Source organism: Halichoeres trimaculatus, unplaced genomic scaffold (genome assembly GCF_033239565.1).
Source record: "Halichoeres trimaculatus isolate MK-OKI-2021-1 unplaced genomic scaffold, fHalTri1.1 fHalTri1_scaffold_8, whole genome shotgun sequence".
NCBI classification, from domain to species: Eukaryota; Metazoa; Chordata; class Actinopteri; order Labriformes; family Labridae; genus Halichoeres; species Halichoeres trimaculatus.
In genome coordinates, this window is record NW_027437186.1 from 12,818,651 (window position 1) to 12,834,237 (window position 15,587).

At 39.9% G+C, this 15,587-nt stretch overlaps 1 protein-coding gene across 1 annotated transcript in view; it reads left to right on the forward strand.

The window, feature by feature from the left end:
* The first annotated feature begins 5,257 nt into the window (after positions 1 to 5,257).
* rmdn2 (regulator of microtubule dynamics 2) overlaps positions 5,258 to 15,587 on the forward strand; it is a 45,514-nt gene continuing 35,184 nt past the window's right edge. Inside the window, exons 1-2 of the mRNA XM_074676485.1 lie at positions 5,258 to 5,337; positions 7,145 to 7,599. Of these exons, the coding sequence (XP_074532586.1) occupies positions 5,266 to 5,337; positions 7,145 to 7,599 (527 nt within the window). The 5' untranslated portion in view covers positions 5,258 to 5,265. The remainder of the gene's footprint in view (positions 5,338 to 7,144; positions 7,600 to 15,587) is intronic.

Sequence of the window (15,587 nt, forward strand, 5' to 3'; positions counted from 1 at the left end):
GTTACACCAAAGTTTCTGGCTGAGGGATTAACTTGTTAAGCATCACAGGAGCTTCCTCCCCAACGTCTCTTCGCCTACAGAAGGGATGAGAAAGGGAGAGCTTCAATCTTCAATTCGACCACTAGATACCACAAGATGTTCCAATTTCTATATAGTGCATTTTCAACTCTGTAAAATCTTAGTTCAAAGGAATTATATCACTTTGATGCTGAGCCACAAAAGATACGAAAAGGGTTTAACCATCAACACTGATATAACCCCCTGTGGTAGGCATAGTGATGCCAGTTAGAAAAAAAATGGTTTGAGTGTTTTTTTTTTGTCTTAAAAAAAGATTTATCTATTTATTTATCTCAACACATTTTTTTTTTCAAAAACACATGGATAATATAAGATTTAATGTCTGAACATTGCCTGCAGGCAACACTGTACCACTGGAGAACACCCCATTGAAATGAATGAGTCAAGGAGTCTAAACACATTTTATTCAACTTAATGAAGTGATTGACAAAAGACTTTACTTCTGTGGCTTTAAGGAGACAGACTTTTCATTGTGGGAAAAATGTGTGGAGGATAGAAGCCTGTGCTCACAAAGTTCACTCTAGCTGACCAGAGCCTACAGTGTAAGTCTGAACTTTACTAAAACTAACACGGTGAAAACTGTAGAGGCCCAAAAACATTTAATGACCAGTTTGTTTTTGAACTGTTTGTAGACCCAAAGATAGGTTACCGAAAGGTTTTCATGGTGAATCTATAATGGTACAGTGTTGCCTCGGGGAACATTTGCATTTTTACACATTCCCTTCAGTAAATTAGCAAATCAAGCAAATTGAACTACTAGAGATTAAGCTTTACTTAATATGAACATATTTTTTATAGACTGAGAAAGACCCGGTAAAAGTTATTGGACAGTTTTGAGGAGAGGATTGGCCAAGTTGGTCCTTGCAAGGAAGTCTGCAAAAAATGGATTTTGTATGACCTCCAGGGGGTCATATGACAAATTCAAACCTTGTTATTGGTTCCTTGAGGTCTTGTCTCTTTTTGAAAGTATTTCATGACAACTGAGATGTATTGTGTGAGTCTAAAAGGCCAAAAGTGGGTAAATTGCCCAGGGGCAAAGAGGTACCATAGAGGGTTAACGGTATGTTTGATTGAAATAATAAAATAATCATTCATGCTGCAATGAGAAATACACAGAGGAAAAAAAAGTACCAAGTCCTAGCATGTATATGCTTTTAAGCTGTAGACATAAGTAAGACAAGTATATAGTCATGAGCTGGACTTTTCATGAGCTGGACTTTTCTTCCTCCACAAACTTTAAAGCTTAAAGGAAATCCACATCTCTCTGACACACACACACACACACACACACACACACACACACACACACACACACACACACACACACACACACACACACACACACACACACACACACAGCACTGAAACAGGAGTCGATCCCCACACAGGTGGAAAACACTCCATCATCCATGACCAGGAGCAGCTCTGTGGTCTGCAGCAGAGTCCTGATAGTGACGCCTTATTTCACTCTGATTCTTCTCCCATGTATTGTTTGACACCTGAAATGGGCTTATTTATGTGCACAAGGCAAATCTGAGGCTGCTGTTGTTTCTCCCCCTCGGCTGTGAGAGTTGAAGTTGATGTGTGGTGGCCACATAAAACCATCGTGTTGACAATATCTGCTTATCTGCTGGCTTTGACCCAATGGGAGCAAGGCCATGGCTGGATGCGTCTCCCTCTTATCTCCACATCTGCAGAGCCAACCCAGGACCGCTGAGAAGTGGGTTTTTTTTCTTTCTGCACTGCCGTGTCTGTGGGTTTCAGGTGGGCTTTTTGTTTCCTGCAGGCCAGATGCAGGCTGTGGGCTCGGGAACAATACTGTGTGCAGAGAGCAGAGAAGAAACTGCACGTAGCTATTCTCATATGAGGGAACTCCCTGAAACCTTTTTCCAGGCGAGTACGGCTCTCCTCCTCTCAAAAGACTGACAAAAAAAACCTTTTAGATGGATCACGTAGCTCTGCCAAGTCAAATAAGAGAATCGTCCCAAAGAGCTGGAAGCATTTGTGCAGCAAACTAACTCGAGGTCATGGTTGTTGAGGAGTTTTGAAATCATCGATCATGTCTGGGATCATGGTTTGTTGTTTCATCTCACAGGGTAACTGTTCTGGGTCTGTATTTCAGAATGGAAGTGAGTCAACGAGGATGAGTTTCAGTCTAAAGTTAGGGGCCACTGCACGTCTTCACCTTTGCTGAAGACCTTCTTCTTGTTCTAAATCAAGATTAAGATTCATTCATTTACACTAAGTTACACAAATCTGTCTCTACCAGTCTCCCTCCAGAAGAAAGAAGTCAGAAACCAAGGATGAAACCATGAGTGTAAGTTATCAAGCTGATATTAAAGCTAATTACTGACCAACTGCATCACTTTTGGGGATTGTTTAGTGCCTTGGATTTCAAACTAGAAGCTGTGAAGGAAGCATAATGTTGCAGTTATTAGACATGCACTAAATCTTGACCACAACAATGGATTTCTTGAGTAACATAAATAGTTCTCACGCTTGCTTGGACAAATGTCTAGCAAAGTGGTTAAGTGCATCTCTTTCACTAAGAGAGATTACAGCCTGTTTAGAAAAGAGCTGCTAGACTTACTTTGAACTGTGAATGATGTCATAAATACACAGAGCTTTTGGTCAATGAGGCAATGTGGAAGTGCTAAAATCTGCAGTTCCTCGAGCGTCTGCTTCAGTCCATATCGGAACGGGGTGATTTTTTTTTCTTACTCATAGTTTATTAGTTATTAAGATCACAAGTTCACCCAATCTCCCAAGCTAAGCTCATGTGAGTCCTATAGCTGTTAATGTGGAGACTCAAAGCCCGCGCCACTTCCAATATGGCCGTGCCAGCCGATTTGCTTCAAAATTCTGTTTCAGAAACAGACAGTTGAAGTCAGGGAAACTACATTTTGTTATTACTGGTATGAAGTCCCAAATGTTCTGTTTAATCAGCTAACCCTCTGCAGTAATAGCCCTGATTTCAACTCTACACATAAATCAGTTTTATTTATCTGCCTTGATCCCTTCAGTCTGCTGTCTAATATCACTTTGAGGACTTAAACTTCCTCAGTGTCTTTGAAACACCAGCTTATTGATTCATGCTCAAATTCCCAAGTGAGGCAGCTAGCAAGACAAGAGATACATCATCATCATACCTAGCTGACAACTTGATTCAGAATAAGAAGAAAGTCTTTGGAGGAAATAAAGAAGGTCAGTGGCCCCAAACAGCCCCCTTGTGGTACACCAAACTAAAACTCTTTAAGATCGCCTTGGACATTTTTTTCTTCTTTCATTATATCAGTGTAGGTACTTCACTGTCATTTCCAGCTTCATCAGATAATGGATAATATTGAATATTATTGTTAGATAAACTGAAAAGATCAACAAAGACTGAACTATGAAGCTGAAGCTCCATATAAGAAATAAATCACTTGTTAACCACTCCTTCACAGCCAATGCCAAACACTTGAATTAAACCCAGCGAGGACAGCAGGTCCAAGGTTGATGTGATAATAAATGTGTTACACATTCTGCCCTTTCTCTCAGAAGGGACTCACTTAGAGGAGCACACCAGGTAGGTCTGTGTTTAAACCCCTTATATCTTATCATAAGGATTTTTATGTGTGGCATTATTTGTATCAGCATGGTTATTATAAGTTGGATATTTTGTGGGAATAACACAAACAGACCGAATGAAACAAGCAGACTTTATCATTTGATGAATTTCTGTAAAGGCAGTAGTTGTTATCTGATTGTATCCTTAATTAATGGAAACACTCTTCATACTGTTTAAGTGTTTAACTATTTTTTCACATTTTAATTCTGGTAAAAGAGAACAAACACTCAAAAAAGTTCATCCACATTTGGGTTGATTTTGACTTGAAAAAAAAATTGGCTGCTTTTGGGGAGGCTTGGGAACTTATTCAAACAAAAATTATAAAAACCCAATTGACAAAATAAATAAATAAAGAAAAATATTTTTCTTTGAGTCAATTTTAGATTCATTTGATAACAAACATAAATATTTGGAGGAAAATGTGATGAGTGTATTGCTGCTAACGAGTGAAAACCTCGGGAATCTCTGACATATGTAGCCACAAAAGTAAACATGCTTGGAATTGGAGATTTAAGACTGTTAATAACGTTTCATGTTGGATTATACTTCAGGATGTTTGGCCTTCACTACATAACAGTAAGAAAAAGAGACACACTGCACTTCTGCCTGAAAAGTCACTGAGTGCAGATGAAGAAAAATATTCTGAGATTTAAATATAAAACTGCTTGTGCAGTGAAAAATCCTCAAAAATGATGAAGTTATTTTTTTCAAGAAAAATTAAGACATGAAAGTTAATGTGGTGGGAAACCACAGAGAGAGAGGGCAAACGTCTGTGTTGAGAAATTAAGATTAAAGCCCATTTTAAATGTTCACAGCAGAAATAAATGTGACTTCAGAGCCTCATCAGCAGCAGATGAAATCCCAGAGATTAGGTCTAAATTGTTTTCAATTCAGATAAGGAAACTATTGGTTTCTAGAATGTAAAGTATTTCACCTTACATTAACTGATGTTTTATAATACTTTGAGGGAAGTGGCTTCCTGCCTTACCTAGTACCTGTGTGGTGAAACCCCCTCCCATCTGAACTGATGCAAGTCAAACCAGAATTACCACCTGGGGGGATTTAGAAAAACCCACATACTTGGGCACTTTTTCCATGATAACATGTTCATTTATCACTTTGTCTGAGGATACTTATGCTAGTTTTGTCTTGATAACAGGATAACTTTCTGATGCTGGGAGACATGGCCTGAGCCTTATCCAGTCAAGGAAACAACCCAGGCTAAATTGTTAACTCAGGAAAAAAAAAAGGTAAAAATGTGTGGCTGCTGCTTGGGGCTTCAGTACAAGGTTACTATCTGACATGCATCTTTTTTGCAAGCTCCCATCCTGACAAGTTTCTGGCTCATCAGGAAGAGCAGGAAAGGTTTACACTTACTGTATATCACAGTCAGACTGCCATTATGGGGCAGTTTCTGTGTCCTGCCGAAGGATGGTCGTATATGCTCAGTATCTGGTTCATAGACGGATTGTATAATTTCCTGAACCACATACACCCTAATGCGTCTCTAAACGTACAGTTTTTAATTAACTGTAGAGTTGACGCAGGTACAGACCGGAACGTTCGAAGAGGAAGAGATGTTGCACGGAATGTTTAGACGGTTACACGGGCGAACTGTTGTCCCCGACCTGAGCCTGCTCCCCTCTTCAGTAAGATGTCTTATCGTGTCTAATCTGTGACTTTTGAGACTGAAAATCTTTATTTTTAGTGTTTTTCTGTTTTTCGTGAATCCGTTTTTCTAACGTGAACATTGTGACGTTTGTAGCTCTGCGTTTTCTGTGTTAGGAAAGTGTCACCTCGACTGTCTAGCCAACAGCTGGACTTTGTTTGTGTCAGATAATCAACACAGTAATCTAAATTATTGCCTGAACACGTGAATAAATAAGGATTAGGTGTGATTCAGACACTGGATATTTAGTCTATTAGGGCTTGATGTTGCTCTCACGCTTGTTGGTTGGTTAGCGCTGGTTGTTGGTTGTTGATCCAATTATCTAAGCTGGGCTTGTTTATCCTGCTGTCATAGTTCACATTAGCTCACAGTAAAGCCTCTGCTGTAGGGAAGCGATATCTTATTGGGTATTTATGTTTGACTTCATTCACTGTAGCGTCAGTGAAGCAATATTGACTCAAATCTAAATGCTAATAGCTCTGGGCATTGGACGACTTTTCTTGATGTTCATATGGGTTTCATTCAGCTCCTGAAGTGCTGTGTTTTGTGAGTATGTTTTTATATTATAAGAGATATTTCGAGGACACTCAACAGGACGTCCCGAGACTTGTTCCAGTGTTAAGATAACAATTTAGAGCGTAGCTGATCCAGAAAAGGATGGGTATCATTGAATAGTAATTCAACATGTATTTATTTGTGTTATTTTAAGAAGCAAACTAGTTTCAGCAGGCTAATGGGCTTACTCTCTGGCCTTCATTTAATTTGTGACAAGTTGGAAAGCTGGAAAGTAACTAACTTACACCAGTTGGTTTTTTTCGAGTTATATTTCTCTTAATCGGCACAAGCTGATTGGCTGATGTCTATTACTTGACCTCAGGTGAACTATCATGGGTTTAATTTTCTTCAGGGACTCTGTTGTTAAGAAATTCATCACCAATTACACATGTTAAAAGTGACTGATCTCTTGAAGTCTCTCTTTTCTTTTTGACATTTTCAACAAGTGCCCTGCTCATCAGGATCTTATATATTTCTAATACTAACAGTAGATTGTTGTGGAGCAAAATTTCAGTGTATTCCCAAAGCAGCCTGGGCTACATAGTCTGATGACTTGTTGAATCTCTGCACAACCTCAGCCACCCCCTTTGCTTTCGAGACTTACATTTGTGGTTACCAAAAAATAAATCATCCTTAACTAAGGTTTAGAGTTTGTTTACTTATTGTATTTAACCTTTGCTTAACCAGGAAGAGACTCTTAGAGATTAAAACCTCTTTTCCCAGAGTGTCATGGCCAGGACAGGCAGCAGCACAGCTACATGGTTACATCAGACACTAATACAAATGCCATATTCAAAACAACAAGTATACAGAAGAACTACCTCTAGGGTTCAAAACTGCACTAGATACATCAGACAAAACATTTGCAGACAGATGCATCAACCTCCAAATCATTCAGGATCTGTTTAAAAGCGTCCAGTGGGCACAGCTGAAGTTTCAAGTCTCATTATAGGTCATTTCAGCTAGGGGGGTGCAGAAAACTTGAAAGCTTTTTTGCCCAAGTTCAGTCCTGACCCTTAGAACAGACATTCATGTAAGATCAGACCTGTATTCCTCATAATGTAGACTCATAGAAAAGATAAACTAAACTGTCAACAGGCTATGTCCCTATTGAAGACATCATGTCAGAAATGTTCATTTGAGACTAATACTTTAATTTTTGGCTTTTAGGACAAATGATGTTCTGATGCTGCTGTCACTTTTCACATGTGTTGTTCATCCGTTCTCTGCAGGCGTGCAGGATGGCCCAGGCAGACAGCAAAGTGCTGGTGCTGGGAGCACTGGCTGGAATGGCCGGCATCAGCCTGGCTGTGGTGTGTTACCAAGGCTTCAAGTCCAAACGAAGAAGCTCCTGTCCCGGTTTCTACCTCAACAGACACAATGATCAGGGAACTGGCCTCATGCTGGTGGATGGTCCAGGTATGCCCAGGGGTCAGGTTGAGGTGCTGGAGCGCCTGGAGGCTCTGATCCAGTGCGTGTCAGAGCTGAAGGAGGAGATGAAGTCATTGAAGAATGCTCTGCCGACACTGCAGGACCACGTCAGGGAGGAGCTGAGAGGACGCGATGAGGCTAGGAGAGCTAGCCCCCTCCACAGGAGCACCCCAACACGAAGGAAAAGGGCTGCTGGAAGCATCGCTGGGGCCAGAGCAGGGGGGCGGAGCTCCGAGGAAGCAGAGAGTGAGGGAGGGTGAGTACCTAAAGAGCCCGATGGTTCACACATTTTTCTCCTATGTTAGAAAAGATGTGTGCAGCAGCCTTTGTTTCAGCGACTACCATGCGGGATTACTTAATAAGTGAATTACTGTTATAAATTCCAGGGGCTATAATATTACATGCATGGTGACTAAACTGAGGCATTACTCATAAAATGAGCATTGTCCAGCATCAAAAACCACCTCAAAGTAGTGATTGAGATCAGCAACACATTGTTTCACTTTGGTATGAAATCAATAACACACTTCAGTACAGTGTACCATTGTATTGACCCCCTGCTGGCTGTTAGAAGGAATGCAGGCAAAGGGTAGCTCCACATTGAGACTAAAAAGCTCATTGGCTTACTGTTTATAATCTAGAGCCTAACATTGATTGATTTGTGATGAGGTTTTCATTAGAGCATAAACAGAATCAAATTTCTACCAAACTGCACTTTTAAGGTTGCATCTGCATTAGTCATGCTCCTCATTTATCTTTCCCCTTTTTTCCTGTCTTCTGTCTGTCTTCTGTCTACTTTAAATGATTTCACTGCATCTTCAGATGAAAACTTTGACACACTTAATAGCAATGTTTAAACTGGGCTCACAGTGCGCGAAACTCACTGATAATACAGGTCGGTATGTCGACCGTTGGACTTGGACCTTGGTCACAGCCAGTATTTTGGATTGTAGTAACCTGTACTTAAAGTCCAGGAGAAGGTTTAGACCAAAAATAATTAAGTGATACAAACATGAAGACATGTCCTCATATTTCTGTCCCTTCCCCCTTGTTTGGTAATGTCAGGTGGAAAATATATCCTCTTAGGAAAACAGAGTGGAGCTTAACGGTAACCTTCAGCTGTACCTTTAATGGTCACTGAGATGAGAGGGGGTCAAAGTTGACAGGGAAACAACACTAATACATCACTGATATACCACTGTGGAGGGAGGGACATTTTGCTTCCTGTGCAACATTTCACCTACAGCATTGGAATAACAATGTCCACATGTCACTTATTTAGTGTTGGACCGTAAAAAGAAGATATTCTTAACATTTTACAACTGCTTATGCAATCATTTAAAAAGATTACATATGCAGCAGTGCTTACCGTGACTAACCCCACATTTTAAAATTGTTGGACAGTTAGTTTGTAATGCATACAGCTGACCATAGACAGGTAAGAGGTTGTGTGTCAGAATGTGAGATAAAAGCACACAACAGTGATTGATGTGGATTCTTTTATAAATCTTGGAGAAGTTTTTAATGAGCTGAGGACAGATTAGGGATGCACCTGTCCAACTCTTCTGGTTCCCTTTTGATAATGGTACCTAGGCTCTGGGTATTGATTGATACCTATACCGATAAATAATAACCTGAGTGTCCTACTGTGGGATAAAACTAGTAATGTTTTCATTAAAAGGCAAATGACAAGTAAATGGAATTACTGAAGTCGATTTTAATTTAAACTACAACAATGTTTAAATGTTTAGCGGCATCTTGGTAAAAACAGAGCTTCAGAATGTAAAGAAATTCTATTCAGTTGTAAACTCTTTACACCCTGTAGACTGGTAATGCAGAAAAAAAAGAAAGTGCATCGAAGGTAACATTGTAAATCAAGTAGCAAAGAGCGTTGGTAAAAAAAGGCAAAGAGCTGATTGCCTAATTGGCATCACGGATTGGCCCCTTTCCCACTGATACCGATCCAGCTTTGAGGTGCTCTGATCCACCGATACTCGATACCAGGATCTGTATTAGTGCATCCCTCGGACGGATGTGACAATAATAAGTTGCAATTTATCATATTGTATGGTATCTTATCGCATCACGTCATAGTGTGCTATGTTGTAGCCTAGCTCATCATGGATCAAACAACAGGAAATTTTTTAATTAAGGTGCCCAGGAGTTTAACTTTTGTTGCTGTGCTACAGAAACATAAGCCAGAATAGAGACTTTATCCAGTAACTGCTTTGGATTTTGAAATTCTTACATCATTACAATCCTATTAAAATAGGTACACCACTGAGCCTTGCTTTCATGTGGGGGATATGAAAGATATGTAACAACATTACTCAGTACTGAAGAATTAAGTTGTACTATTGCACTATCATAATGTAATAAAAATTTTGTGGACAGTCTCCCTTTAATTTACAGTACAGTAAAAGAGGCAGCCTTAGCCTTTAGGGTTAATTTCCAGCTGTAGTCCCCAGTCAGTTGTCAAACAGGCAGCCTAAAATGTAAACTTTAAGTTTTAAAATACAAAAAAAAAATCACATGTATGGTTTTAACAGGCTTAAAAAAAGATAAAAGACATACAACATATCACACAAAATTTGAACAGGCATAAACACATCACAGTAATTCATGCATTAAAGACAAGACTGAGGCAACAAAGGGTGAAGAATAACCATAGAGGCCACGTTTACAGAACAAATGAAAGTGTGGACATTATGCTCAGGCCTCCATCGTTCAAGTGAGATGAACACATGAATTGTATTATTGCTTTGGATGCACTGATCCAATCCTAGCATCAGGTTTCAGTTCCATTACAGACTCAAACAGTGAGATCGGATATCAATGACAAAGCGCTGTACCAAAGGACAGATCTATTTAGATCTCTGCTCTTTTGTGTTCACCAACACTGGTAGGTCTGCAAATCTGTGATGGACAGAGTTTAGATATTATGAAGAAAGAGAGCAATAGTGGCTCAGCAGTTTGGAGGTATCTCACTTGTTTCACCAATAACTCTGACGGCAACTTGGAATATGTGAAAGTTCAACTCCTCACTTATCCACTGTTGAGATTTACAGTTAAATCCAAATTCCTGTTAGTATTGGAGATTTATTCACACCTTTACAAATGTACAATTTATAATCCCATAAAATAATAATGGTCAGTTAAAATATATTTTTATTAAATATTAGTTTACAAAGTTAGAAAAGCCTGAAAAGACCAAAACATAGTCTCAGTCTCATCCTTAAAATAAAGATTAAAGTTAAAATTAACACTGGTATTGAATTGGATCAGTATTGGTATCGGTGATATCAAATCCCGGGTATCGGGACTGTTTTGGTGCATCTCTAGTTATATCAACAGATTCACACATTAACAACATGTTAATTGTGATTTCTTGTATGACACAGCCAATGAAAGTGCAAATTAACTCATTGCATTATATTTTACAGCACACAGAGTGTGCTACTGTGACAGTAAACACAGAATTTACTGTTGCAATAATGTTTGGAAGGTGACATCAGTACATAGTTTATCCAGCAGACTTCACTGTTTACTTCCACTCAGCTGTGCTCATGAGCTGACACAGGAGCACAGCCGAGTGAAAGGTTTGAAAACAGCTGTTCAAATCTTCCTCTGCTGCAGAGCTGATCTGTTCACACTCTGGAGCTGCTCTATTCTGCCTTTCATCAGGCCTGTTTCTTCATTTAGTGATAGGTCCCACCAGGCAGGCGCATGCATGATAGACACGCTGCAGATCTTCACCCCAACAGGTGGTAAACTGTGAATTTATGTCAGGTTAATTTACACTTAACCATCTTATCTGCTGATCTGTGTGAGGATCAAACAATCTGTGGTCCTCCCACTTTACCAGTCAGACTTGCTAGCTCTTTTTCTGCACTAAATTATACTCATGACAGTATGTACATTAGCCTGAGGCACTGCACAGAACAGCAGACTAATCAAGCAGCACATGCCCAGTCATCCACCTCCAACCTCAGCCAAAAGCCTTGAACATGCGCCAGCCATGGATAACATAAACAACAGATGTGTGTCTTTTCAATAGACTATCACTCTGAGTCTCAGCTCATGAAAACAAACATCAACAGTCGAATGATGATTAAACCGAAACTCTCAGCAGCCAAACTGAGGCATTGGCATCGTTCTGAGAAATGGCTCCTTATCCTATGGAAACTGTCAGAGTTGGCAGAGATGCTCTCACATGCAGATCTTTGCGGAGACATTCGGTCCGTCTCTCTGGTGCTTAACCTCATGTGACCTGATCTTCTCCGTAGGAAGTTCAGTTTGAGAAGTGCCAAGAAGACAAGCTTCTGTCAAACCCTAACCACACATTTTTAGCTGTGCGGTGAGTCTCAGATTAGACCTGTACAGCTCCTCCCTGCTTCTGTTACTGTCCTTACAATGATTAATCAACTGCCTCCCAGCCATTTTTACAACTACAACAACATTAAGTAGGCCAAGTGAACATCCAGTGCACCCTGGGTAATAAATGTTAAGTGTCTGTGCCCTCTATGAATCACATTCCATGCAGAGGTTGGGTCCTGTTTCTATTCATTATTGTTTATGTTAATGCGTCAGTGTTATATAATCTTTAAAATAATTTACTGCAAAAAGTGGGTCAGCAAGAGAACCAAGCATAAGAAAATAAGTCAGAGAAAAAACAACTTTTTAATTTAACTATATATGAAATCAAAGAGGCTAAAACTTGTGAAAAAGAGTTCATCTTTTCAGACACTTTTTTACACTTTTATTTAAACTGGTGATGTTATACTAAATCTTTCACTTCATTTTGACATTTTGTTGTTTTTTCCTCCAGATGCAAAAAAAGAAAAGATGAACCTTGCTTGGCCTTTTTGTTGTACTCAACAGAGCAGAAATGTCCAGGAACAAAAAAGTTAGAGGTTCAGGAACATTTAAGGTCAGGGTAATATTTACATCTTGGGAGTTGAAGCTTAACCCATCAAGAGCCTCTAAAATCAAAGTCTGTCCTCCTTTAGTTATTTGGTTTCATATTTTCTGGTCCTTGGGAAAATCCTTCCCAAAATTAAGGACAGCTCATTCCCAAACCTTTTACCCCAAAATTCAACAAAGCTTTAGTTCAGGTCAAAGTCTATATCCATGCATCCAATCAGCAAATAGTAAAATGGGCCCTCCATTCAAACTGCTTTAGCATTTTCTTTATGCTTTTCTAATATTTGCTTTGCAAACAATCTCCACCATAGCTCCTCTTTTTATGCTGTGCATGTGTTTTCACTGATGCCCACTCTATTCTGTACCCAGAGGACCTTTTCTGCTTTCACCTTTGTTGTTCTCCCTGCCTTACCTTGTAATGTAGGAATTTGGAAGGGCAGATAACCAGAACAGAATTAAGTTACAGAGAGATAAAGAGGGTCATGATGATTATCTTATTATAATAACACCTGACTGGTGGGATCTGTTAGAGAACATTTTGTCTGATAAGAAGCAGGACAAATGGGTGAGCATCAAGGTGTGAAATATTTACTGTGACAATGACCAAATTGTGATGGCAACAGGACTAGATCAGAGCATCGTACCTAACCACACCTGGTGTGACAGCTGCAAGCGCGGCATGTCAACATGGCAGTTTTGAGCTATCAAAATAAAAAACTGAGCTGAACCTTAACGCTTATTCCTTGTCAAACTACTGGCTACATGTAAGAAAGGCATACAGAGCCCTGAAATACCTTCTCCCTTTTGCAACAAACTGTGTGTGAATCTGGCTTTTGTTCGTTAATAATTTCCTATTCTAAACAAATTTAATAATTACTGAAAAGTGAATAAAAGCTTGAAAATTTGTTTTAAAGTTGACATTTCTTTACATATTCTGAAGCATTGTCTGTTGGTATTCAAAGGGGGTCCCCGGCCAGAAGCAAATGCTATTTGAGGGGCCTTGGCATAGCTAAGTTTGGGAACCCCAGCTCTAGATCAGTGGTTCTCAAATGGGGGTACGTGTACCCCTGGGGGTAAGCAATGGCACTTCAGGCAAGATTCAAAAATTATATATTCAAAAAATAGCAACCAAGCAAAATTCCTTTAATGTTGTTTGTTCAATCAGTGTTTGAAGTTCAGTGTAAGTTTAAGCTCATAAACTAAATAATATACCCAATAGATGTTAATAGCACAGTGCTGTGTTTTTAAAACTTGTTTTCCAACCGAAACTTGTTTGGACTTGTTAGGGGTTACTTGGCAGTGAAACAAATGTTTCAGAACCCCTGCTCTGGATTGCAGTAAAGCATCTGTGGGACGTACAGGACAACCAAGTCTGATCCATGAAGGCCCCACATCACAAAATGAAATGTATTGTAAATTTATTAAAGTTAGAAGTGTCCCTGTATTGATTGGTCAGGATGTTTTTTGGCTGATAAGACGGGAGCCTACAGACACAAGACAGCTGGTCAGTACAGTTTTTCAGTTCCTATAGACACTGGAAAACAAATCTGCATAGTTGACATCAGTAGTTTCCCCCCCTGGAAGGTAAAACAGGGTTCATACACTCAAAGATTCCAGCAAATGCCTTCTACCTCTTGACTGCAGATAGCGTAGACTTTATTTAAGAGTTGGTGTGCCCCCTGCTGGACAAAATGCATAGTTACACCATTTCAGAATACCCCCAAGCTTTGTTTACTGCATTACATGTTCTGTAAGAGTCAACTCGTGCTGGAAAACATACTACACAGTGACACCAATATGTCTTTATGTAAGCAGACCTAGCAGGCAGGCTTTACAATCCACCTCTACTTGGGTTACTTCTGCCCTGCTCATTGGCTGAGGGAACAGAAGGAAGTGTGAGACTGCCCTCTAGCAGGTACAGTTCACAGGTTTTGAGTGGCAGTCGTCGGCTGCATCAAATGCTCTTAATTACAACGCGGGTTATTATGCTTTAAAAGAAATCACCTCACGCACACACCTTCCATAATTAGAGAGCCTTTCCTGCCGCTCTGTTATTTGTATGAGCAGAGGGTGTGTGGGTTAGTGGGAATGGTGCTGTGAAGAAATTTTCAGCCCCTCAGGGGATGTGTAGTGTTCCCCCAGAGGAGCTGGTTACACCCCTAATCCTCACATCCATTTAAAGAGCTCTTCATGTCTGCTCAACTGGCTTGGAACTGTTTGGAGAACAACATCTCCGCATAAGATCCTTGTATGAGCTGCAGTACTCAGGGTTGGGTAACAGTTGTTGCATGTTTGTTGAAATCTAAAGCCTTGAGAATGCATTTGAGATTAGAGAGATTAGTGCAGTTATTGCTCGGTGCAGAATGGAAGTATGCAGACATCCTAGCTGAACATTTTGCAGCCATATTTTGGATTTGGACTATGTTTTTCTTTTCAATAAATGAGAATATCACATCTTTGAGAGTGAAGTTGCTGAACTTCTGTAAACTTCAGCTCTAGTGGAGCTGCAAATTTCCAGCAGAAAGGATTAGGAAGGTCTGAGCTGCCACACATCCTTAAGCAGATGTTGCTGCAGAGTCTCATAGAAGCAACGGTTTTTAGTGGTTTTACATCCACGTTGTAGTGTTTTATTTCAGTTCATTGATAAAACTCTTTACTTATTAGTCACTCCTCCATAGACTGTGTGTTTGCAGAGATATGCCAAGTCTGATCAGTGTTGACAGTGTGTGTGATCAGACAGCCTGAGTCACAATGTCCATTACTCCTGCTGAAACACAGAACAATTAGTGTGACGTTATGTCGGAACGATTGAGCAAGGCTTGTGTCGATCAATACAGGAACATGCAGAACTTGCGACTAAAAGGTTGCAAGTTACAGCTGTTTATCCCTTTCACTCGTCATGTGTCACAACGGCTTCCTCTGTGCTGGTAAGGAGACCCATCAATCACCTCATCTGTGTGCCAAACTGTCAGAGGCCTCATTTCAAAGTGTCTTGTAGGAACTTGTAATTCCTTGAACAGTTCCCGCTGAGTTTATTCACATCACGTCCCTGTAGCTTAAGGACATTACCACTTCTTTTCTTCCTTTTCCAAAAAAATAGCATTTATGCATACTGGATGGTTGTTGATTTAAGTAGATTTAAGTAGGAGTTTTGTTTAGCTGTGGGCATGTCTGATCAACACGCAGAAATGTTTAGAAAAGAGAAAAGGGATCTCATTGTCTGTGAAGCGATTAAAAGCTTTAGTATAACTTCCCTGTGACGTCATGGGATGTGTTGCTCTGCAGGCATCTGTCCATATCTGAGGCATTCAGGTACATATC